Below are 26,641 nucleotides of genomic sequence, written 5' to 3' on the forward strand. Positions count from 1 at the left end.
CACGGCATCCGCTCGTGTGAAACAGCCCTAAGGGCTCTTTCACACCTACCTTCAGTGATGTACGTAGTAAAATATGTAATAAAAGGCGTGGCGCACACCATTCAGAAAAATATTGGGACATCTTAGGACGAGGTCAAACCCGGGTAGAATTTAGCGCCCCCAGGTGAGTGTTTTCTGGCCGGCTGACACAGGGCGTGTACATCTGTGGGATTAGTCTCAAGAAGGCTGGGAACATTGACGCAACGATCCCCTCAGAGAACAGACCTGAAAGGCAGCGGGCACATACATACTCCTCTTTACAGGAACACGGTGACTAACAGAAGCTGTAGCGTCTCACAGCGCTGCTAGTTCAGTACATTTCTGCCACTTGGCGACATCCACACATGGCAGCCATTAAAATCCCCTTAGGAGCCACCATTTAACATCGCAAAGCTGATGACATTTAAATCTGCATTCTTACAGTCACATTCACTTCCTCCTGCTCCCTTCCTCCAACTGTGTGTCAGCTTTCACAATAGTTTTGACGTGTTCATGCATCAGGAGGCACAGGATGAACCCTAGGGGGTGGTCAAAACCATTCAAAAACAGTCAGTCATTCTGAAACAAGGTTTTCCATCCAAAACATTGTAAATTGTTGCCGCGGTGTGAGCGTTAACTTGAATTGTCCAACACCGGAAATTCATAAATGCTTTAACTGTAGCTGATAATTAGGAAAAATGTTCTAATAAATTAAAGGGGTTCTCGGGGAATGATTTAAAATGGCCACCAGCGACCTGCCCTAGAACGTGAGCAGGACTGGAGAGTGTGGGGCAAGGACTCACTACACACTGCTCTCTGGCGTTTGCATGGTGAGTGTTCCTGTCAGGCTGCTCAGCCATGATGGCATATTATAGTCAGGACCACATTGTTACCATCTATTGTAGAGTGGTGTAGTGAGGCCTCACTGGATCACCCCCCCAGGCAGCTCTTCAAGTGGTGGTAACCAGTCCTCCTCGTATTCTAGGACAGGCTGCTGGCGGCCATTTTAAATAATTCCCGGAGAACCTCCTTAAGATCCCGAACAATCTATTGGTACCACAGAATTGTTAAATGCTAGAGTATATTCACATGCGGCACATTTGGATTTCTACAAGCTCAAACCAGATGAATGTCATCGTGGCAGAAATTTCTGCAACTAATCTGACGCTCATTCAGACGAGCAATTCTGATGTCCGTGTGCTGCTTGACTGTAGGACAGGCAGCACACAGACTGAATGCCGTCACATTAAAGTCAATGCAATTCAGATGTCCAGTTTTCTTCATGGACCATCAGTCCGTACAGAGAAAAATCACACCGAGCACTATTGTAGTCCAATTTTCACGCTAGACTCACCCATTCAAGTCAATGGGTGTGTGAAAAACAGCACAAGTCCGCCAACCACGTGCGGTGCGTTGTTCACGGATGGTTGCTAAGAAACAACGGGTGGACATTTTTCTTCTTTTTTTTTTTTTACGGACACGATAAATGCATGCTATACGGAGGAACGGCGAGCAGTCATAAATCATACCAAATGCAAATGGATAGAAAACAGACTCGTTTTACATCGCTCGTCTAAATAAGCCCATATGGTCAGCAACAATAACCACTTCTCACATCGGCACGACTGGAAAAATGATAGCATTGAGAAAATGAAAGCCATTTCAGTGCTGACAGTCTGATAAGCAAATGAATCAGAGAGAACGACCTTTGTATTTGCAAATTTTATCAGAAACGCCTGTCAGATGTTGGTCAGCGGCGGCACAATGGTCTACTTGTCTGTAGAGCAGCCACAACGGGCGTACAGGTAACAGTATATAATGCATACACCACCATTCACATGAGACGACTGACCATTTTATTTTTTTGGAGGGGGTCCTTGTTTGCAATACAATCTATAGAGTCAGGATTATGGAGATTTATCTGCAGATCTACTTATCAGCCCTGCCCCCATCAATATACATTTCGGTCACCTAATGGACCCACTGCACGGAGCGTGGAGGGGGAATGTCAACAGATCCCAAAGACAAGTTGGGATCTGCTCACAGTAGTACGATGTATATGGGCTGCCTTAGAGCTGTATTACACCAACAGATTATCTGACCAATTTCTGTCCAATCAGACCAATAGCTGGTGTATATAACAAAAGATCTGTGTGTGTATATGGCCATCTGACCAATGATTGGTCAGAAAATCTGTCAGATAATCTGTTTACTTTGGTACAAATGGGAAATACTGACAAAATACTTTGGGGTGTAAATGGGTAGCCCATAACTAAGGCTACTTTCACACTGCCGTTTCTGGGTCCGCCTGTGAGATCCGTTTCAAGGCTCTCACAAGCAGCCCAAAACGGATCAGTTCAACCCCAATGCATTCTGAATGGATGCGGATCCGTTCAGAATGCATCAGTTTGGCTCCGTTCCGCCTCCATTCCGCTCTGGAGGCGGACACCAAAATGCTGCTTGCAGCGTTCTTGTGTCCGCCTGGCCGTGCGGAGCCAAACGGATCCGTCCTGACTTACAATGTAAGTCAATGGGGACAAATCCTTTTACGTTGGCACAAATATGGTGCAATTGTAAACGGATCCGTCCCCCATTGACTTTCAATGTAAGTCAGGACGGATCCGTTTGACTTACACTTAGATTTTTTATTTTTTTACTAAGTTATGCAGACGGATCTGTACTGAACGGATACCAGCGTTTGCATTTATAGGTGCGGATCCGTCTGTGCAGATATCAGATAGATCCGCACCTAACGCAGGTGTGAAAGTAGCCTAACATGGCATCAGTCCAACTGGTGAAAATATGTTTTGTGAACCAAGCCTAAGACCTCATGCACATTTTGTATGGACCATAACAGGGTGCTTATATATGATGTATGAATGGAGATTCTTGAAGAATCTCACATTAGCAGTGCACATAGAGAAATCTGTGTGCATGGACCCCATACTGTGCCACAGGTCCCTACAGGTCCATGGTATGGTCCCTGTACATTACTGTATTCTTCTCTACAAGCAACGCATCTAGGCGAGAATACCTCCGTAATACAGAATACAACACATGCCATATAAATAATATATGGATTCTGTATGAACCCTTGAGGAAAAAACACTGCACTTTCATTTAAAAAAAATCACCGTCAGATAGAAGAAAATGGTATATAACCAATCCAGGCAAAGCTAATACCTATAATGACCGTGTTCATGTGCCTAAGCCTTGGATCGGCTGAGTGTATATGAAGAGTATACCCATGTGCCCAAGCCTTGGATCGGCTGAGCGTATATGAAGAGTATACCCATGTGCCCAAGCCTTGGATCGGCTGAGCGTATATGAAGAGTATACCCATGTGCCCAAGCCTTGGATCGGCTGAGTGTATATGAAGAGTATACCCATGTGCCCAAGCCTTGGATCGGCTGAGCGTATATGAAGAGTATACCCATGTGCCCAAGCCTTGGATCGGCTGAGCGTATATGAAGAGTATACCCATGTGCCCAAGCCTTGGATCGGCTGAGCGTATATGAAGAGTATACCCATGTGCCCAAGCCTTGGATCGGCTGAGCGTATATGAAGAGTATACCCATGTGCCCAAGCCTTGGATCGGCTGAGCGTATATGAAGAGTATACCCATGTGCCCAAGCCTTGGATCGGCTGAGCGTATATGAAGAGTATACCCATGTGCCCAAGCCTTGGATCGGCTGAGCGTATATGAAGAGTATACCCATGTGCCCAAGCCTTGGATCGGCTGAGCGTATATGAAGAGTATACCCATGTGCCCAAGCCTTGGATCGGCTGAGCGTATATGAACAGTATACCCATGTGCCCAAGCCTTGGATCGGCTGAGTGTAGGGTTGAGCGGTAAACCGGTGTCCACGATATACCACAGTATTAAGAAACGGCGATATGGCAATATCCCTGTTTCCAAATAACCGCGGTATTTGGTAACGTCATAGGAGCGGTCATATGCGTGCTGACCACTCCTAAATCTGTGTCAGCCCGCCCCTGCATCGTGCATATGCGTACGGTACATATTACTTTCTGCAGCGGCCGCCCCCGGCTCCTCCTCGCTCCCATATTCAAGTCTCCGCCCACTGGCCGAGCACAGGAGCGAAGCGTGCAAAGTCAGTCAGCAGTCCGTGTCCAAGCCAAGGTGGGGGAAGAGGAGTGAGAGACCCTAACGGCCCAGGTGTCAGAAATAAAGGTTGTACTGTCTATGTCTTCTGCGGCCCTGGCCCTGCCTGCAAGCTGCACTGCACATGGTGATGGCACTTGATAAATTAGAATGTCTCCCTGTTGCCCCCATACAAGAGCAACAAGACATTATTATACTGATGGCAGAGGGGTTACAAATTGTTGTCCCATACAGTATAATGTCACCTTGTGGCCCCCTTACAGTATAGTTTCTGAGTCCAGACAGTATAATGTCTCCTGGTGGCCCCATGCAGTATAGTGACTCTTGTGGCCCACTGCCTGCCCATGGAGTATTTAAAGGTCTCCTTGCGGCTGCCCCCATACAGTATAATATCTCCTTGCGGCTGCCCCCATACAGTATAACATCTCCTTGCGGCTGCCCCCATACAGTATAACGTCTCCCTGCGGCTGCCCCCATACAGTATAACATCTCCCTGCGGCTGCCCCCATACAGTATAACGTCTCCCTGCGGCTGCCCCCATACAGTATAACGTCTCCTTGCGGCTGCCCCCATACAGTATAACATCTCCCTGCGGCTGCCCCCATACAGTATAACGTCTCCCTGCGGCTGCCCCCATACAGTATAACGTCTCCCTGCGGCTGCCCCCATACAGTATAACGTCTCCCTGCGGCTGCCCCCATACAGTATAACGTCTCCCTGCGGCTGCCCCCATACAGTATAACATCTCCCTGCGGCTGCCCCCATACAGTATAACGTCTCCTTGCGGCTGCCCCCATACAGTATAACATCTCCCTGCGGCTGCCCCCATACAGTATAACGTCTCCCTGCGGCTGCCCCCATACAGTATAACGTCTCCTTGCGGCTGCCCCCATACAGTATAACATCTCCCTGCGGCTGCCCCCATACAGTATAACGTCTCCCTGCGGCTGCCCCCATACAGTATAACGTCTCCCTGCGGCTGCCCCCATACAGTATAACGTCTCCCTGCGGCTGCCCCCATACAGTATAACGTCTCCCTGCGGCTGCCCCCATACAGTATAACGTCTCCCTGCGGCTGCCCCCATACAGTATAACGTCTCCCTGCGGCTGCCACCATACAGTATAACGTCTCCCTGCGGCTGCCCCCATACAGTATAACGTCTCCCTGCGGCTGCCCCCATACAGTATAACGTCTCCCTGCGGCTGCCCCCATACAGTATAACGTCTCCCTGCGGCTGCCCCCATACAGTATAACGTCTCCCTGCGGCTGCCCCCATACAGTATAACGTCTCCCTGCGGCTGCCCCCATACAGTATAACGTCTCCCTGCGGCTGCCCCCATACAGTATAACGTCTCCCTGCGGCTGCCCCCATACAGTATAACGTCTCCCTGCGGCTGCCCCCATACAGTATAACGTCTCCCTGCGGCTGCCCCCATACAGTATAACGTCTCCCTGCGGCTGCCCCCATACAGTATAACGTCTCCCTGCGGCTGCCCCCATACAGTATAACGTCTCCCTGCGGCTGCCCCCATACAGTATAACGTCTCCCTGCGGCTGCCCCCATACAGTATAACGTCTCCCTGCGGCTGCCCCCATACAGTATAACGTCTCCCTGCGGCTGCCCCCATACAGTATAACGTCTCCCTGCGGCTGCCTCCATACAGTATAACGTCTCCCTGCGGCTGCCCCCATACAGTATAACGTCTCCCTGCGGCTGCCCCCATACAGTATAACATCTCCTTGTAGCTGCCCCCATACAGTATAATGTCTCCTTGTTGCCCCAAGTGTTTTTTTCTTCTAAATGGGTATTTATCGCGATATATATCATTATCGCGATAAAATTCTTAATATCATTATCGTGGGAATATTTTTTTATATCGTCCACCCCTAGCTGAGTGTATATGAAGAGTATACCCATGTGCCCAAGCCTTGGATCGGCAGAATGTATATGAAGGAGTATACCCATGTGTCCAAGCATTGGATCGGCTGAATGTATATGAAGAGTATACCCATGTGCCTAAGCCTTGGATCGGCTGAGTGGACATGAACCGAATAGCCATGTGCCCAAGCCTTGGATCGGCTGAGTGGACATGAACCGCATACCCATGTACCTTTGCAGAGGACTCTTTCCAGGTCAGAGAAGCACAGAGCTATTATTCCCTGTCCAGTCACATTACACAGTACAATGCAAATAATGACTGCCACCACCCTAACAGCCGGCCTGCCACACAAGAGGACAAATTATAAAGTCAGCATTTACAAGCAAACTTTGGCGACCGCCGCCAGGTACGTCCTACAACTATAATAGATATTGTGTGACATGGAAGGGAAACACATTTCAGTTACATAGAAAAGCTTTGCCATGTCCCACAAGTAATAAAATGTCCGATATTCTATTTCCACCTAAGGCTCTCATCTCCATTTTTTTTTAAGGAATCCATAAGATGTGAAAGATATTGCAGACCCTGTAGATCCTGTATATTTCATACCTCAGTATATCTAGGACATGTGATGTCCATATTCTCAACGGACAGCACGTGGGTCCATTGACTTTAATGTGTTTATTCCTACATCAGTGCACTGCTCTGGTCTGTGATGTAGACCAAACAGGTCCACTGAAGTCTAAGGCCCCTTTCACACGGGCGAGATTTCCACGCGGGTGCAATGCGTGGGGTGAACGCATTGCACCCGCACTGAATCCAGACCCATTCATTTCTATGGGGCTGTGCACATGAGCGGTGATTTTCACGCATCACTTGTGCGTTGCATGAAAATCGCAGCATGCTCCTATTTGTGCGTTTTTCACGTAACGCAGGCCCCATAGAAATGAATGGGGTTTGCGTGAAAATCGCAAGCATCCGCAAACAAGTGCGGTGCGATTTTCACGCACGGTTGCTAGGTGACGATCGGGATGGGGACCCGATCATTATTATTTTCCCTTATAACATGGTTATAAGGGAAAATAATAGCATTCTGAATACAGAATGCATAGTACAATAGCGCTGGAGGGGTTAAAATAAAATAAAAAATAATTTAAAGCGAACCTTTCACCAGGATTTCACCTAATAAACTATTAACAGTACCTTATAGATTATGCTCATTCTGTTTAAATGCATTCTTGTCCCGCTTTCCTGGGATGTATATTGCTGAAAAAAACGACTTATAAAGTCCTTGTCTCCAGCTCCTGCAGTCACGGTGGAAGTCAAGGGGGTAGCCCTTCCCTCACTCCGGGCTGTACCTCCCCTGCCCTAACCCCTCCTCTAACTAGTGAAACTGACACCCGGCTCAGTCGCCGGGACCGCGCTTGTACTGGCGGCGCATGCGCCGTTGGTCTCAGTAGCAGCGCGATCCCGTCTAGGCGCGGACTGAAGCGTGATCCTGTGAGTGAATTGCGCATGCGCCGTCCGTCCCCGATGCCTCCCTGTCTTCTGTTCTTCAGGCGCGCGCCTGAATAGAAGACAGGGAGGCATCGGGGACGGACGGCGCATGCGCAATTCACTCACAGGATCGGGCTTCAGTCCGCGCCTAGACGGGATCGCGCTGCTACTGAGACCAACGGCGCATGCGCCGCCAGTACAAGCGCGGTCCCGGCGACTGAGCCGGGTGTCAGTTTCACTCGTTAGAGGAGGGGTTAGGGCAGGGGAGGTACAGCCCGGAGTGAGGGAAGGGCTACCCCCTTGACTTCCACCGTGACTGCAGGAGCTGGAGACAAGGACTTTATAAGTCGTTTTTTTCAGCAATATACATCCCAGGAAAGCGGGACAAGAATGCATTTAAACAGAATGAGCATAATCTATAAGGTACTGGTGATAGTTTATTAGGTGAAATCCTGGTGAAAGGTTCGCTTTAACTCACCTTAATCCACTTGTTCGCGCAGCCGGCTTCTCTTCTGTCTTGTTGTGTGAGGAATAGGACCTTTGATGACGTCACTATGCTCATCACATGGTCCGTCCAAGGTGAGTTTAATCATTTAGTATTTTTTTTTAACCCCTCCATCCCTAATTTACTTAGCATTCTGTATTAAGAATGCTATTATTTTCCCTTATAACCATGGTATAAGGGAAAATAATAAAGATCGGGTCCCAATTGTCTCCTAGCAACCATGCGTGAAAATCGCACCGCATCCGCACTTGCTTGTGGATGCTGGCGATTTTCATGCAGCCCCATTCACTTCTATGGGGCCTGCGTTGGTTGAAAAACGCACAATATAGAGCATGCTGCAATTTTCACGCAACGCACAAGTGATGCATGAAAATCCCCACTCATGTGCACAGCCCCATAGAAATAAATGGGTCCGGATTCAGTGCGGGTGCAATGCGTTCACCTCACGCATTGCACCCGCGCGGAAAACTCGCCCGTGTGAAAGAGGCCTAAGGTCTGTGAAAACCAAGGACAGAAGAGGGATGGCATCTGTGTTTTCTGTGGTTTTCACTGACCATTTGTAGGAGATGCTCTGGATTAATCTTCAGCCGAGCAGTGCACGTGGAATATGGACGACACACGAAGGGCAAACTACCGACGATTCGCAGACATCTACACTGACCGTCTTGTCATCACAGAAAGAGGCCCTATAATGGAATCCATCAGGTTGGTGGAACAGACTATGAGATTCTGTAAGATGCACCAGAAACCCACAGCATGGAAGAATGACCTCTGTGAGAACTGAGACTCGTTTCTCAGTCTGTGTTCTTTTTGGTGTTGTGTCTATAGTGAATTATTAAATTACAGTAACTTCAAAAGAGTTTCTGCATGGCTTTTTTTTTTGCATTGCATGGCTGCATTTTTGTAAAAAAAAAAAAAAAGCATGTTTAGGGTGTGAAGCAAGTATAAAAGCCTGTCCCCCCCCCCCCCCCCTTTCAAAAAAAAGGGGAGATTTATGCCTCTTGCGGAGGCAAATTGCGGATCCGCAAAACACGAAAGCCGCCCGTGTGCCTTCCGCAATTTGCGGAACAGAACAGGCAGCCCATTGTAGAAATGCCTATTCTTGTCCGCAAAACGGACAAGAATAGGACATGTTATTTTATTTTTTTGCGGAGCCACGGAACGGACATACGGATGCGGACAGCACCCGGAGTGCTGTCCGCATCTTTTTCGGCCCCATTGAAATGAATGGGTCCGCACCCTGCGATTCGGATGCAGACCAGAAAAACGGTTATGTGCATGAGGCCTTATCATGAGGAATTTTGCTGCAGGAGTCGCAATTTGTATTCAATTTATTAAATGTCACACAATGTTTGATAGATCAGGTACATCTTTAATCTGTTGATTTAAAGTTATTCCCTATCCACCAGATAGGGGATAACTATTAGATCTGTGGGGGTCCTACTGCTGGGGTCTCCGTACTCGCTGCAGCCCATCTGAAATGAACTGAGTGACCGGTCACACATGCAGGTGGCCACTCTATTCATTTCTATGGGAGTTCTGGAGATAGCTGAGCACAGCTGACCACATCGGCTCATTTCAGGGGGTACAGGGCTCCCGATCTCGTGATAAGTGGTGGTCCCAGCGATAGAACTCCCACCAATCTAATACTTATGCCCCATCCTGTGGATAGGGGATAACTTCAAAAAACTAAAATACCCCTTCAAGTCCAAGGTTACCTGCACATTGGTGTATTTCTGTGTGCTTCATGTGTTACTTGCAGTTTTTCTAACCCTTGCAAAGAAAAGGATGAAACCCGCCCAAAAAAATAATTGCACAAAGAATTGACATGCTGTGGATTTCAAAATCCCCACAGCCGGCCAATTTCCTCACAAGCAAAGTGTACATGAATTTGTCAAATCGAATTCACTTCGCTGGAACTTATGCTGCAGTTTTTCTGCATGAGAATCAGCAATGTGTGCAGGGATCCGACACCCAGGACCCCCGCCAACCAGCTGCTTGAGAAGCCACCAGCAGTCCTGCGAGTGCCGCAACCTTCTCCGTGCTCACCAAGCACAGTGCCGTACACTGTATAGTGCCTGTGCTTGGTATCGCGCTCAGCCCCATTCACTTCAATGAGGCTGAGCTGCACCAAGGCCACGTGACTGATCAACGTGACATCACATGGCCTAGAAAAAGCTGTGAGGTCGTGGCGCTACTGCGAGCTCCGATGCCTTCTCAAACAGCTGATCGGCGGGGGTCCGGAGGACAGGTCATCAGTATTAGGCTAGGGCTACACGACGACAATAAGTCGCACGACACATAGGGCACAACTACACTGCAACATGTGTTGGGCGACATTTTGTCGCACCAACGTCACGCAACAATTCTTAAAATGATATAGTCTATTGTGTCACACTGCAACGTGCGACAGCGATGCGACAGTTGCAGAAAAATCTATCTTGGATGGATTATTTTGCTACTGTCGTGTCGCAGTCGCAACATGTCGCATGTCGCACTGCGACACCATAGACTATCATAAGAATTGTTGCGAGACATTGGTGCAACGTCGCGCGACACATGTCGTCGTGTAGCCCTAGCCTAAGGGTCCTTTTACACGGATCGATAATCGGGGATGAGCAATTGTATAAACACTCATTCCTGATAACTGGTCTGTGTAAAAGGTGCCGTGCTCACATGATGAACAACCAGACACTCGTTCATGGGGTGATCATGCCATTCTGCTGGCACCAAAAATCTTTTTTGTGCAGCAGATGGTTCTGTCTAGGGCTTATTCCACACAGGCGATACGGAATGAGTGGGGGTCTGTTTCAGTTTTACTATGCGGACGCAATTAATTTTTTTAGACGTTTTCCGCGTGCGTGAAGAAAAACGGAACAATAACACTCAACATCCCCTAGCAACCATTAGGGTTGCACCGGATATTGGAATATCAATACTTTTCAGATACTCTGATACCCTATTCAGTTCGATACGGACACTATTGTACAGCTTAGCAGATCCGATTAGAGAACATAGCGACTGCACAGCGTGGCGGACGTCACGGGTTTGTGGCAGCGGAGCAGGGGGAACACGCAACAGGCTTTGGGGTGAAAGAAGCGGGAGAGCGCTGGGAGGATGGAGCTGTCCAATGTCTGTAGTGCCTCCTCTTTCTTATACATCCTACGATTTTTCCTGAACGCAGAGATGATTAGAAGAAAAAAAATGCTTATGTGCACATATTCATTGAAATCCACAGGTCAGGAATGAGTCCGGATGCTATCCGTTTACAACACGCATCCGGACGGAAAACTCGCTGAACAAGGGATCTGCTGTCCAGGAGCAATGATTCTCTATGGGGACAAGCGATCACTGCATGTAAAACATCAGCTTCATTCCTGATAATTGCCTGACACATCGGGCCCTGTAACAGGAACCTAACACTTCTGTCTTGAGATGTTACTCCACTTTCTACATCGCCACTTTACTGGAGATTGCGAAAAGGTTTACAACTTTATAATAAGTCTAATGGGTGAAAATAGGAAACCCATCGCTCTAGATCCATGACCTGTGACTCAGCAGAAGTGGTAAAACTACAGGTTACAGCAGTGTAGATTAAAGGGGTTGTGTCACTTCAGCAAATACCATTTATCATGTAGAGAAAGTTAATACAAGACACTTACTAATGTATTGTGATTATCCATATTGCTTCCTTTGCTGGCTGGATTCATTTTTCTATCACATTAGACACTAGAAACAGCCTATGTATGGATACATATGGAAGCATAGATCATATCTATGTATTTTCTTCCTTTTATTATATGGTTGACTTTTTTAAATGTCAAAATGTTTTTGGCCATTATTCAGCCTCTGCCCCTCCCTACATTCATGCTAAAGGGCACCCGGCTGCATGTGGCCCCGACACTGAATGCAGGCCTTGTAAAAGGGAAGAACTGCAAAGTCCTGATGTCCTTGCAATAAAGCACAGGGTGGACAGGTAGGACTACTGTGTCCTGATAGATAAGCGGCATCACCCCATAGAATCAACATGCTTCACAACCAAACCTTCTCCTATCTAGGTACTGCAGGCCTCATATGGTTGCCTTGGCCAAGTTTACTTCAATGACGAAAGGGAATAAGACCTCTGTTCTGTAGAAAGAAAGGATAGGGCAAGGTGGAATCCAACATGCCCTCCGCTACACCCGCTTCCCATGAAAGGTAATCCAGTCTGCAGGTTTGCTCGTCTTTTCTATCACACGTATGATCAGCTTTAAAAATGTGGGCATGCTGAATGTATATATGGCCATTCAGTGAAGGCTACCTCCTGTTTATGGTCCTGCTGGTTGAGTGACGAATTTACACCAGCGCCTCTATGGCATCATTGTGCTAGCACGTGCTAGGGCACCATTACCACGCCTCACTGCAAGTACTGGCAAAATGAATTCAACCACCTGGCACAGCCGTCTGTGTATCAAGGAGATTAGAAAATTGTTGAACTTGGACCTGTTCTCAAGAAAACTCCCTAAAAACTAAGGCCTCATGCACATGCCCGTTGCCCGGCCATGGCCGTATATTGCGGCCCGCAAACAGCGGGTCTGCAATATTCGGGCACCAGCCGTGTGCTCCCTGCATCCGGACCCATTAACTTGAATAGGTCCGCAATCTGGATCTGCAGTGCGGAACGGAGGCACGGAACCCCACAGAAGCACTACGGAGTGCTTCCGTGGTGTTTCTGTCTGTGCCTCCGCACCTAAAAAAATATAATTTTTTGCGGTGCGGACGGATCACCGACCCATTCAAGTTGAATGGGTCTCGATCCGTCCCGGCAGCCGCACGGACGTTGCCCGTGAATTGGGGACCGAAAATTGCAACGGCCGTGTGCATGAGGCCTAATGCAGGGGTGTCCAACACCAATCACAAATACATACAATACCGATACCTATAACTGCAGCTGCTGTGTATATGGCGGTATACAATGCGTGGCTCACAAAAGCAGACACAGGGCTGGTCCTCAGGAGCGCGGCTGGCTATGATGCTATAGGCCCATTGAGTATGCCAAGCAGGGTTTTTTTTGTCTCTGGGGTCCTGTAGCAGAAAGCATCGTATGCCAAATTATAGAGGAACCATATGGAGACACACAGAATTCCTTCAGGTCTGGAATACAGAGCCAAAGCCACATGTGCCACCCACCATGCACGGTACGTGGACATGGCAACACTCTATAGCCAGGTAGCTTCTGGCCACTACACTGCAGGGCAAGAATATGACCAAGCAGGCAAATGCAGGCTGTTATGGATCCACAATATAGCCGTATACTTGAGGCAAGGCAATCTATTGTGATATTATTTTATTCAGACATTATACTGGCCCAATATATCGGTTTTATTTAAAAAAAAAATAATAAAACTGTATTCACTACTGAACTATTCTGGAGCATATTTGTCCTGTTCCTCTGTTATGCCTACAAGAAATCAAACTATATTGACAAGAAAAGACGGTCAAATATATTATATTATTTCATGCAGAATACAAATATTAAAACTAAGACATGTCAGGAGAGGTGGCAGGTGACAAGTCAATGTGAATTGCCCTCAGCGATTCTGTCCCCTCACGTGGCTGTCTATCCCCCGGGTTTTGTATGGTATCTGAAGCAGTACTACAGACCCGTCCTACTGTCACAAGTCCTTTCTCTGGAGATTCATCTTCACTGCAGGCTATAAGGTGATGGTTCTGACACTGCAGTGGTCTTTTAGGCCACCTGGGGTCATCACATGTAAAGACTACAATATATCAACGACAACATAAAGGATATATAACAGCAAAAACCGCAACCACCATTTATCATGTAGACAAAGTTAATACAAGGCACTTACTAATGTATGGTGATTGTCAATATTGCCTCCTTAGCTTCCATCTCATTATACATTGCTTATATCCAGGGGTTACGACTACCATGTAATCCAGGAGTAGTGGTCGTGCTTGCACACTATAAGAAAAAGCGCTTGTCTCTCTGGTGGAACGCATGCGCAGCAGCTGCCTTCCCGAATACCTTGTATCTGCGGTGCAACGGTTGCCGTAACCCCTGTATACGAGCAGTGTATCATGTGATGGAAAAATGAATCCAGCCTGCAAAGGAGGCAATATGGACAATCACAGTACATTAGTAAATAGCTTCTGTTAACTTTGTCTACATGATAAACACCATTGGCTGAAGGGAGACAACCCCTTTAAGGGTCCAGCCACATGGAGCATATATTGGACTGAAAGAATGGTAACATTGAGCTACATGTGCAGGTTTTCCACAGATTTCACCCTATGCACTGCGAAGAGTGAAATCCACAATATAAAGGGCGATTCACAAAACCATGATTGGCCCGGGAAACATGGTCCGTGTGTTGGCCGCATCTCCCCTGAGTGACCCAAACTGACTACATCATAGTGATTGATGATACAGTCAGTTCATATGTCATCGCTGATCTACTGTACTCACATGATGATGATGAACTATCATAAATGACTATGATACAGTCAGGTGGGGTCGGAGGGCCGCCCACGGTCATGTGAATCCGCCCTAAATTGATATGCTGTGGATTTAGGATATGGCTACATGTAACAAGCACTGAGGATCTGATACGTTATACTGTAGCAGTTAGGGTCCATTCACACGTCTATATGTGTTTTGCAGATCCGCAAAAAACGGACAACGGCAATGTGAATTCCGCGGACGGCACATCGCCAGCACTATAATAACAGAAAATGCCTTTTCTTGTCCACAGTTGAGAACATTGAAAACGAATGGGTCCGCACCCGTTCCGCAAATTTGCGGGACGGATCCGGACGTGTGAATGGACCCTAAAGCGGAGGAGATTAACACAAATGTCATCCACACGCTGTAAGAAATCCTCATACTGACCAGCAATGCGAATTTAAAATCCACTCCGTGACCGCAGATTTCCACTGCAAATTTCTCCCTTTAAAATACAGAGGGTAAAATCCACTGAAAATCTATACACATGTGGACGTACCCCAAGCCTGTGATCTCACGGTTTTGGTGCAGTTTTTCAGGCTCTTTTAGCCACAAACAAGACAGAATCATATAATGACTAGAACAGAGAAGTGGACCGTAAAGCTGGATTTACTCCATACAATTGTTTGGGCAATTATCGGGAATGAACATTACTACAAACACTCGTTACAGATACTAGGCCGCTGTAAATCTGCTGCCGATCACCCAAAGAACAAGCAAAAGACGTCTCAGTAGTCATCCGACTTACAAATCCTAAATGAGAAAGTGAGTCAATGACTAGCGAAACGTCTTCAAGAAAAAAGTCCTGTTGCTCTGACTAAGGGCTCTTTCACACTTGCGTTCTTTTCTTCCGGCATAGAGTTCCGTCGTCGGGGCTCTATGCCGGAAGAATCCTGATCAGGATTATCCTAATGCATTCTGAATGGAGAGAAATCCGTTCAGGATGCATCAGGATGTCTTCAGTTCCGGAACGGAACGTTTTTTGGCCGGAGAAAATACCGCAGCATGCTGCGCTTTTTGCTCCAGCCAAAAATCCTGAAGACTTGCCGCAAGGCCGGATCCGGAATTAATGCCCATTGAAAGGCATTGATCCGGACTTAAGCTAAACGTCGTTTCGGCGCATTGCCGGAGCCGACATTTAGCTTTTTCTGAATGGTTACCATGGCTGCCGGGACGCTAAAGTCCTGGCAGCCATGGTAAAGTGTAGCGGGGAGCGGGGGAGCAGCATACTTACAGTCCGTGCGGCTCCCGGGGCGCTCCAGAGTGACGTCAGGGCGCCCCAAGCGCATGGATCACGTGATCGCATTGGACACGTCATCCATGCGCATGGGGCGCTCTGACGTCATTCTGGAGCGCCCCGGGAGCCCCACGGACTGTAAGTATACTGCTCCCCCGCTCCCCACTACTACTATGGCAACCAGGACTTTAATAGCGTCCTGGGTGCCATAGTAACACTGAACGCATTTTGAAGACGGCTCCGTCTTCAAATGCTTTCAGTACACTTGCGTTTTTCCAGATCCGGAGTGTAATTCCGGCAAGTGGAGTACACGCCGGATCCGGACAACGCAAGTGTGAAAGAGGCCTTAGGCCTCTTGCACATGAACTTATTTTCTTTCCGTGTCCGTTCTGGGGTTTTTTGCGGACCGTATATGGAACCATTCATTTCAACGTTACTCCGTGTGCATTCCGTATGTCCGTACTTCCGTTCCGCAAAAAAAGAGAACATGTCCTATTATTGTCCGCATTACGGACAAGGATAGTACTGTTCTATCAGGGGCCAGCTGTTCCGTTCCGCCTAATACGGAATGCACACGGATGTCATGCGTATTTTTTGAAGATCCGCTTTTTGCGAACAGCAAAATACATACGGTCGTGTGCATGAGCCCTTAGGGAAAGTTCACATCACCATCATCTTTCAGTTCTTCTGATCCGTCAGAAGAACAGAAAAATAAAGAAAACGGATCCCGAGCATCAGTTATGCACATCTGGCATCCGTTTGAGCCATTTCTGTCAGTCTGAAATAATAACTGATGTTTCTTCTTTTACAGGATCCTTTTTTTCTTTATTTTTCTGTTCTTCTGATGGATCTGTGATGTGAACTCTCCCTTACTACTACTGATGAACCATGACCTGGAGAAATGAGAACCTTCGTCCTGGTCCTGAGCTGTGTGCCAGCCGTCTTCTCCCTGACATGGAAGCTACATGTGAGCAGCTACTCACAGACAAGTATTAGGCCACTTTCACACTCGCGTTTGGTGCGGATCCGTCATGGATCTGCACAGACGGATCCGTTCAGATAATACAACTGCATGCATCCGTTCAGAACAGATCCGTTTGTATTATCTTTAACATAGCCAAGACTGATTTTCTATTGTGCCAGATTGTGTCAGTGAAAACTGATCCGTCCCCATTGACTTACATTGTGTGCCAGGACGGATCAGTTTGGCTCAGTTTCGTCAGACGGAGACCAAAACGCTGCAAGCAGAGTTTTGGTGTCCGCCTCCAGAGCAGAATGGAGACTGAACTGATGCAAACTGATGCATTCTGAGCGGATCCTTTTCCATTCAGAATGCATTAGAATACAAACTGATCCGTTTTGGACCGCTTGCGAGAGCCCTGAACGGATCTCACAAACAGAAACCAAAACGCGAGTGTGAAAGTAGCCTTACTCTGCCCAGACAGGGGGGCGCAGGTTGTGCACCTCTGCCTTGAAGCACACCTGTACCTTTGTTTTCACGTGTTGTCTGATCATCTGGCATGGCGATACGCTCCTGCACGCTGAGTGGTACAACTGTGTGGCAACACCCCATGCCCAGGACAACTAATTTAGATATGGACTGGTACACGATAATTTCCATGGTATGACTGCCATGGCAATTATATCACCCAGTGCGCAGGAGTGTCGCACCACGTCAGCGGGTCAGATTGTGTAGTGCAGGTATGTTTTATAGATCGTTGTTGCAACTACTACTACGGGTCTGACCACACGGAACGGTCATACCACGCAGCCATTAACAATACAGACCCTGAACCGTGCGATGTTCGTTAGTTTAATTACAACTCGCTGCGGTACATTCGGCCTTGCAGTACTCTAACCACGGGCATGACACCGCCACACTATGGGGTCATTCCCTTAGGGTGCTGCCACACATTTAGGTTTTTTTAATGCAGTTTTTGAAGACAAGACTAGAAGTGGAGTCCTAAAAAAAAAAAAAAAAAAAAGGAGGATAAGGCGTCATGCACACGACCATGTTATGTGGTCAGCAAACCGCAGATCCACAAAACGTGTGCATGAGACCTTATTGCTAAAATATGCCCTGGAAATTGATATTCAGCCTAGTAGTGTCTATGAAATACAGATGACACACGGAAAGCAAAAAACAGACACGCAGACCAAACCCGGATCCCTTATGGACATCTTCACTGACCGTCTGGTCACTGATGTCATCGCGGACATGGACGCGTGACCGAGGCCTTATTTTAGTATCTGGATTGCGGTGATGATAACCGAACTTACCCCTATATATCTACTTATCGGAATTTGGCTTACCCCATAGTGATGCAAGAACCGCCAGGGTCTGGCGGTTGCAGCCATAATACAGATGCTTATGTCTGCTCGTATTATGGCCGTGAGAAGCAGACGGACGGTACAATAAACAAGCGATCGAGGGAATAAAGCCCCAATACATGAGAGGAACTAAGCAACCCCATAGACTGAAGCAGGAAAACAGCTGTCAGTGCAGCCCCTCGCTCCAGTCAGTCTTCCCATCTCTCCCCCATGAGGCTCCTGAAGAATTCCGACTCCAGCAAGTATTAACCAGAAGAAACTTATTGTGCAACAGGTTTCCCCGTGAACAAGAGACTTCAAGAAGACACGAGAATGCAACATCAGACGTGCACTTAGACAAACAGGCACAAGTCTCTATTCACATGAACGGAAGCTAATCACAAAAGGAGACGTTTAGCAGGGGGAGGGGAGGCGAGATTGCTGCAAGATTTTTTAGCCCTGGGAAAATGAACTCCAAGGGTCAAACCCAGCAAAGGGTGGGGTCCGCGAATTGACTTAACCCCCTCCAGAAACACAGAATTCCAACAATCCCAAGCAGTCCAAAACTGCAGATCACCCTGCACCCGCCTAGTTCAGGTGAGCCAGGAATGTACAGGTAGACCAGTAGCGGACATTAGAATAGCCAAGCCCCACCCACCTTGCCAAAAAGTTTTCTTCAGTCCCAAGTACATGACGGATTAAGGTTTATGGCTGGGAATGCTCCACAACGTAAGGGGACATGCGGTACGCTGCGGCAGATTTGGGGGTCTTGTATTTTAGAGGAGGGGAGGCATTCCTCAGCAGCGAGACACAGGGATCTAGTCGGCCAGGCAATCAAACAGTTAATACTGGGAAAATGAGTGTTGTGCGTCTGATGCCAGGATGGTCTGACTTCCGCATACATGGCTGCTAGAGAGGGGAGGGCGGAAGCCATCATTCACATGGGGCTAGGAGAGGGGCATCGCTCACAGAAAGCATATTCAGATAGAGGGGCATTGTGCCGTTACCAATCGAGCTTAGAGGGATGCAGAAGGCGCAGGCCTAAGAAAGAGGAAGGACTCAGGAAGTGCGCCACCCGGCAGCGGCCTGCCACCCTGTGTACTGCACGGAACTGACACCAGGAGGACACAGGCGCCCATTGTTCAGACAGTGTATCAATCCGCTGTGTGCCAGGGACACCCTGTCTGTGTATAGGGAATACACTAAATAAATATTCTCCGTAAGAAACATTGGTTCTGAATCCACGTGAGCTCGGACGTTTGGTCTCCATTCCCTGAATTACGTAGTAGCATACAGGATAATAGGTTGTGGCAGGTCTGCAGGTAACCAGATACCTGGAGAGACCTGTGGCCTTCCCAGATGACAGCAGGGCGAGGACGACAGCTGCTGCCCGCGGTCATCCGGTAATTGGACATTCATTGCTAAATGAATTGAAGACACCTATTAGGGTAATGGGATCTCAGGTGATTAGACATCAGGCGGGAGGTTAATTAAAAGAACCATCAGTGGGAGTGTGCACCGCAGTACATCACCTATACGGTGTATACAGGACTGCCAACGTACAACACAGGGAACCAAGAACGCGTACAGTACGGCGCCCACTGAAGGCGACCATAAAACCTTTGGGCAAGATGCCATTTTCTACCCATTTTTACTGACTGGATAAACATACAGACTCACATAGTCTATGTATTCTTCACCGCTATGACAGATAGTGCCCAATAAATATCTCAAAGATGTCTCGGTTGGCGGTGTAGTTTCCTGATCTAATAGGCTTGCAGGTATCACACCTATAGAAGGGTTGTAGAGCGCACTAGGGATGGCCAACCTGTGGCTCTCCAGCTGTTGTAAAACTACAACGCCCACCATGCTTTGCTGTAGACTGATAGCTATAAGCAGTGTGGGCATGCTGGGACTTGTAGTTCTGCAACAGCTAGAGAGCCTCGGGTTGGCCATCCCTGCACTATATGGTATGGCGGTATGTGCCTGTGCACATCATGTATATATGGTGTACATATATCCATACATGATATATACAATGTATGGCGGTATGTGCCTGTAGAGCATGGTTAGTGTGTGCTCATTATGTGTATATGGTGTATGTGTCTATATAGTGTACATATACCTATATGGTGTACATATACATACATGATATATACAATGTACATGGACTACAGGATATGGCGGTATGCACCTGTGAATGAGCATGGTAACATGCAGTGTGTGCACAGCATGTATATATGTTATACATGTCTAGTGTACATATATCTAAATGGAGTATATATATCAATATGGTGCACGTCTATATAGTGAACGTATGTACAGTATATGGTGTACATATATCTAACTGGTATATATGTAGTACATATCTATATGGTGTATATCTACAGTATATAGTGTACATATCTATATGGTGCACGTCTATATAGTGTACGTATGTATATGGTGTACATATCTAACTGATTATATATATATATATATATATATATAGTGTATATCTACAGTATATAGTGTACATATCTCTACAGTATATAGTGTACATATGTATATAGTGTACATATATCTACAGTATATAGTGTACATATATCTATATGGTGTATATCTACAGTATATAGTGTACATATATCTATATGGTGTACATATAGCTACAGTATATAGTGCACATATATATGGTGTACATATAGCTACAGTATATAGTGCACATATATCTACAGTATATAGTGTACATATGTATATGGTGTACATATAGCTACAGTATATAGTGTACGTATATCTATATGGAGTACATATATCTACAGTATATAGTGTACATATATCTACAGTATAGTGTACGTATATCTATATGGTGTACATATAGCTACAGTATATAGTGTACATATATATACAGTATAGTGTACGTATATCTATATGGTGTATAGCTACAGTATATAGTGTACGTATATCTATATGGAGTATATCTACAGTATATAGTGTACGTATATCTACAGTATATAGTGTACATATATCTATATGGTGTATATAGTGTACATATATCTATATGGTGTACATATATCTACAGTATATGGTGTACATATAGCTACAGTATATAGTGTACGTATATCTATATGGTGTATAGCTACAGTATATAGTGTACGTATATCTACAGTATAGTGTACGTATATCTATATGGTGTATAGCTACAGTATATAGTGTACGTATATCTACAGTATAGTGTACGTATATCTATATGGTGTATAGCTACAGTATATAGTGTACGTATATCTATATGGTGTATAGCTACAGTATATAGTGTACGTATATCTATATGGAGTATATCTACAGTATATAGTGTACATATATCTATATGGTGTATATAGTGTACATATATCTATATGGTGTACATATATCTACAGTATATGGTGTACATATAGCTACAGTATATAGTGTACGTATATCTATATGGTGTATAGCTACAGTATATAGTGTACGTATATCTACAGTATAGTGTACGTATATCTATATGGTGTATAGCTACAGTATATAGTGTACGTATATCTATATGGAGTATATCTACAGTATATAGTGTACATATATCTATATGGTGTACATATATCTACAGTATATAGTGTACGTATATCTATATGGTGTATATAGTGTACATATATCTATATGGAGTACTCTGTCCCTGTGGTGCACACATCACACACACGCGATATGCAGTGCACAGTCCTGCAGCACACCCGGCGCCGGGCGGTACCGCAGACCTGTTCAGTACGTCTGTACGGGGAGGTATGTGCAGTACCTTGTCCAGGCAGTTGACTTTCTCAGTCGGGTAGACAATCTTGCCGCAGCGGGCACAGCTCGGGTTCATGGTGCCGGGTCGTACGGGTGACAGCAATAGATCACAATCTCCCGGGCTTCTGTCACTGTTTCTCTCAGGATGCCTGCCTTCTCCGCTCTCCTCCCGTTCTCTCTCTCTCTCTCTCTCTCTATCAACCCAGCAGTCTCTCGCTGTCTCTTTGCCGCGCTGTCGTGTGACAAACACAGGAGGAGGGTGGGGGTGCCGGGGGCGCGCACACGGGGGGCGGTTCTGTCCGGGGACGCGCACGTTTCCGTTGTCAGGGAATGGAGGAAAGCCGACAGTCTCTGCGCTTCTGTGCGACATGGCCGCTAAACTGTGTGCTATGACACCTGTACGTGTATACAGTGTGCGTGAGGATGTACGTTAGCGCATTCCGCTATGACACGTCACTATGTACCGCCTTATACGGCTGATTCCACGGCCAATATGCCGAGGGGGTATAGCTCAGTGGTAGAGCATTCGACTGCAGATCGAGAGGTCCCTGGTTCAAATCCGGGTGCCCCCTTCAAAGTTTTTTTTCTTTTTCTTATTTTTTTTTTTTTTATGTAGGATTGGAATACTATGTGTTCATAATGTAGAGAAATTAGGATTATAATAGTTTATATTATATAAAGTGTAGAAATCAGAGGAGCAATGTACAGATCACAGAGCTGTATCCGGTCTAAATCTTCTCAGAGGCAAAAGCAGGGAGCACAACGACGTGGAGGGGGTATAGCTCAGTGGTAGAGCATTCGACTGCAGATCGAGAGGTCCCTGGTTCAAATCCGGGTGCCCCCTTCAAAGTTTTTTTTTCTTCTTTTTTTATGTAGGATTGGAATACTATGTGTTCATAATGTAGAGAAATTAGGATTATAATAGTTTATATTATATGAAGTGTAGAAACTACAGGAGCAATTTGTCAATGACAGAGCTGTATCCGGTCTGATGGACTAAATCTTGTCAGAGGCAATGGCAACAATTGGCACTATGTGGAGGGGGTATAGCTCAGTGGTAGAGCATTCGACTGCAGATCGAGAGGTCCCTGGTTCAAATCCGGGTGCCCCCTCAATATGTTTTGTTTTTTCTGCTCGTAATCATTAATGAACAGATAATATACTGTCACTGTACTGATATATAGATATGTATAGAATTACTCTGACAGTGAAACAAATCAGTACTGTCCACAGTACCCAATCTTTGTAATTTTACAGCATAGGTGTGAAAATGAAAGAAACCACCAGACTGCTCACCACATCAGTACTGAATCTAAATAGGTTTTATGCAAGAATTTTAACCCCTACCTTTTCTAGTTTTTTCATTTTAGTTTTTTTATCCCCTGCCTTCCTAGAGCCATAACTTTAATTTTTCCATTCACATAGATAAAAAAAATATAGATATTTATGGGTTTAGGGGGTCATTTATTAACCAGAAATACGCCTATATTAGTTGTATTTCTGGCAAGGATTGTGGCGTAAAGGCCCTTTGTGCTGCAATCTGCGACTTTTCCCCGCTCACACCAGGTCTAAAAAAGTGGGCGTGGCGGGGAAGGCGACGGGCCTGGTTTAGGCTCCATTCACACGTCCGCAATTCCGTTCTGCATTTTGCGGAATTGCGGACCCAATCATTTATATGTGCGGCCCGGATCCGGAAATGCGGACCCGCACTTCCGGGTACGCAATTTCGATCCCGAAAAAAATAGAACATGTCCTATTCTTGTCCGCAATTGCGGACGAGAATAGGCATTTTCTATTAAGTGCCGGCGATGTGCGGTCCGCAAAATGCGGAACACACATTGCCGATGTCCGTGTTTTGCGGATCCGTGGATCCACAAAACACACACGGACGTTTGAATGGAGCCTTAGGCGTAGAAAATGGTCTAAATGTAAGACAGCAAGGGAGCTGTCTTAACATTTAGAAGCGGCGTTGGATATAACGAAGTTATGGAGAGGCCGGCACCTCCACATAACTCCGGCGGATCCTCTGATAGCTATAAGTCTAAGTCCCCGGTCTTAATAAATGACCCCCTTAGTTCTTTTACAGTGTTCTCCATGTGGTAAAAATGACTTGTTCCCTTCATCCCCCCGGGTCAGTATGATTACAGAAATACCACATTGTTTTTCTTGTGTTTTAAAACTTTGAAAGAAAAATAAATGTTTTCTTTACATCGCCATATTCTGACCCCCATAACTTTTATATTTACATGTATGGAGCTCTGTTTAGGCTCATTTGTTTTGCGGGTCAAGCTTTATTTTCTATTTATACCATTTGTATGATTTTTGGGTGAGGTGGCTAAAAAAACGTGAATCCACCAATTTGAATCAAAAAACGTGAATCCACCAATTTGAATCAGCGCTGTCAGAAAAAGACCACTTAAATGCCATGGTCACCAGGTATCTGTGGGGTTAAAAGTCCATGTTTGCCGTTATCAGTGATGGCGGACAGCCACCAGGTGTGTTATATGTGAAACAGCAGATACCTGGCAGCTATGGCGCCTGCTCAGCTCCTGAGTGGGCGACATTTTTAAAGAGCAGATATCTGCCGTACATATACAGTGGATGTTGGAAATGGATTAAAGGGATTTCCTGGGATTTTAATACTGATGACCCATCATCAGGGGTAAAGTTTACCACCATGCCCCCCAAGCAATTTGTCCATAGATCAGGGAGGGCAGCTGACTACAAGCAGTTGGCTGAAAGAAAACAAAAAATTACTAAACCAGGGTGGACATGCCACCTGTGAGGCCTAGCTGTAGAAAAGTAGTAGAAGTGGCCAGTCTGTACTACTAAACTTAGAGTGGTCCGGTGGGAATGGAGCACGCGGTGCATCAGGACAGAGCTCCATGATGCGATGGAGTGGAGCTTTGCAGTTCCAAAGGGTCCCCAGAATACCAAATTTGCCCCTATCTATCCTCAGGATAGGCCATCCATAACTACTCAGCAGGGGCCTGACACCCCACAACCCAGCTGATCACGTCTGCTGTAGCTCCGATGCCAAAACTATGCAGCTCCACCTATGGTGTAGTGGACAGAGCTGGTAACTGCGGCGCTGCTCCTGTTCACTTCAATGTGAAAAGCGCTGCAGGCACCAGTTCTGTCCACTACACAATGGATAGATATGAGTAGTTCCAGAGCTGGATTTAGGTCCCTTTCACACGAGCGGGTTTTCCGCGCGGGTGCAATGCGTGACGTGAACACATAGCACCCGCACTGAATCCTGACCCATTCACTTCAACAGTTTTTTTTTTTTCAAGCATCAGTTGTGCGTTGCGTGAAAAACGCAGCATGTTCTATATTCAGCGTTTTTCACGCAACCCTGGCCCCATAAAAGTGAATGGGGCTTCGGTGAAAAATGCATTGCATCCGCAAGCAAGTGCGGGTGCGATGCGTTTTTCACTGATGGTTGCTTGGAGATGTTGTTTGTAAATCTTCAGTTTTTTATCATGCGCATGAAAAACGCATTGCACCCGCGCAAAAAACTGAACAACTAAACGCAATCGCAGACAAAACTGACTGAACTTGCTTGCAAAATGGTGCGAGTTTCACTGAACGCACCCGGACCTAATCCGTCACGCTTGTGTGAAAGAGGACTTATTGCAGAATAATTGATCAGCAAGGATGTGGGGTGTTGGACTCCCACTGATCACATATTGATGGCCTACCCTGAGGATAGGCTATTAGTATTAAATTCCTCTGCACTGCTTATGGTGAATCTCCACTGATCTCTTCTTCTACTCTCCTATTATAGCTGTGGCTAAAATGAGGCATTTGGTAGAAGAAATGGAGTCCAGACTTTTATTAACGTTGAACACAGCTTTACTTGACAAACTTTCATCAAGGAAAAATCTTCCAACTTTATCTTGGTTATCAGCAGATTTAGACCATCTAGCAACCCATGTCCTCAGCTCTATACACAAAATCCCGGTGACAGGTTCCCTTTAAAGGGGTTCTGCAGTTTGTTTAAACTAATAAGCTATCCTCTGGATAGATCATCAGCATCTGATCGGCAGGGGTCCGACACCCGGGACCCCCGCCAATTAGCTGTTTGAGAAGGCAGCGGCACTGGCAGTAGTGCCGCGGCCTTCCCGCTGTTTACCGCAGGCCCAGTGACGTCACGACTAGTATGGCCTGGGCGCGGCTAAGCTCTGTTCACTTGAATGGAGCTTAACCACGCCCAGGCCAGTTGATACTAGTCGTGACGTCACTGGGCCTGCGGTAAACAGTCAGAAGACCGCAGCACTACTGCCAGCGCTGCTGCCTTCTCAAACAGCTGATCAGCAGGGATCCCGCGTGTCGGAACCCCGCCGATCAGATACTGATGATCTACCCAGAGGATAGATCATCAGTTTAAACAAACTGCAGAACCCCTTTAACTTCTGGCAGGCAAACGCAATCAGCTCTGCTACATCTGTACTCCCTGAGCTCTGCTATGTTTGCTGGATTAAATAGGAACTTTTCCTTTTCTGCTGCTTTCTGATGTATGCTGCAACTTAACTTCTTGTAGTCTGACTCTGTCTTTATCTTGATCTTTTTCTTCCTCTTTGTCTTTATCTCTTTCTCTCTTTATCTTTATCCAGGGAACCTTTCTTCCTGGCTTAAGAGGCATTTGGCTTAGACCTCTGGGCCCAGCAGAGCAGACAGTGCTCTGCTGGCTGGAACACAGCCATCCCTTTACAGGGGGTAAGCTGGACTCTACACAGCATGTCCCCAAGGAGGGGAAGGCTAGACTGCCTTTCTGCAGGATCG

At 46.5% G+C, this 26,641-nt stretch overlaps 1 protein-coding gene and 3 non-coding genes across 4 annotated transcripts in view; 3 read left to right on the forward strand and 1 right to left on the reverse strand.

Moving 5' to 3' along the window:
• The window catches only part of LASP1 (LIM and SH3 protein 1), a 57,482-nt gene extending 35,359 nt beyond the window's left edge, over positions 1-22,123 (reverse strand). Inside the window, exon 1 of the mRNA XM_040434739.1 lies at positions 21,861-22,123. Coding sequence (XP_040290673.1) covers positions 21,861-21,929 — 69 coding nt within the window. The 5' untranslated portion in view covers positions 21,930-22,123. The remainder of the gene's footprint in view (positions 1-21,860) is intronic.
• Positions 22,124-22,353: 230 nt separating this feature from the next.
• Positions 22,354-22,425, forward strand: TRNAC-GCA. Its single transcript has one exon. It is a non-coding gene; the product is annotated as a tRNA-Cys (tRNA).
• A 200-nt stretch (positions 22,426-22,625) lies between these two features.
• TRNAC-GCA lies at positions 22,626-22,697 on the forward strand. The gene has a single exon. It is a non-coding gene; the product is annotated as a tRNA-Cys (tRNA).
• A 196-nt stretch (positions 22,698-22,893) lies between these two features.
• Positions 22,894-22,965, forward strand: TRNAC-GCA. The gene has a single exon. It is a non-coding gene; the product is annotated as a tRNA-Cys (tRNA).
• The last annotated feature ends 3,676 nt before the right edge of the window (positions 22,966-26,641 follow it).

The sequence above is a fragment of the Bufo bufo genome, chromosome 6 (assembly GCF_905171765.1).
Source record: "Bufo bufo chromosome 6, aBufBuf1.1, whole genome shotgun sequence".
NCBI lineage: Eukaryota > Metazoa > Chordata > Amphibia > Anura > Bufonidae > Bufo > Bufo bufo.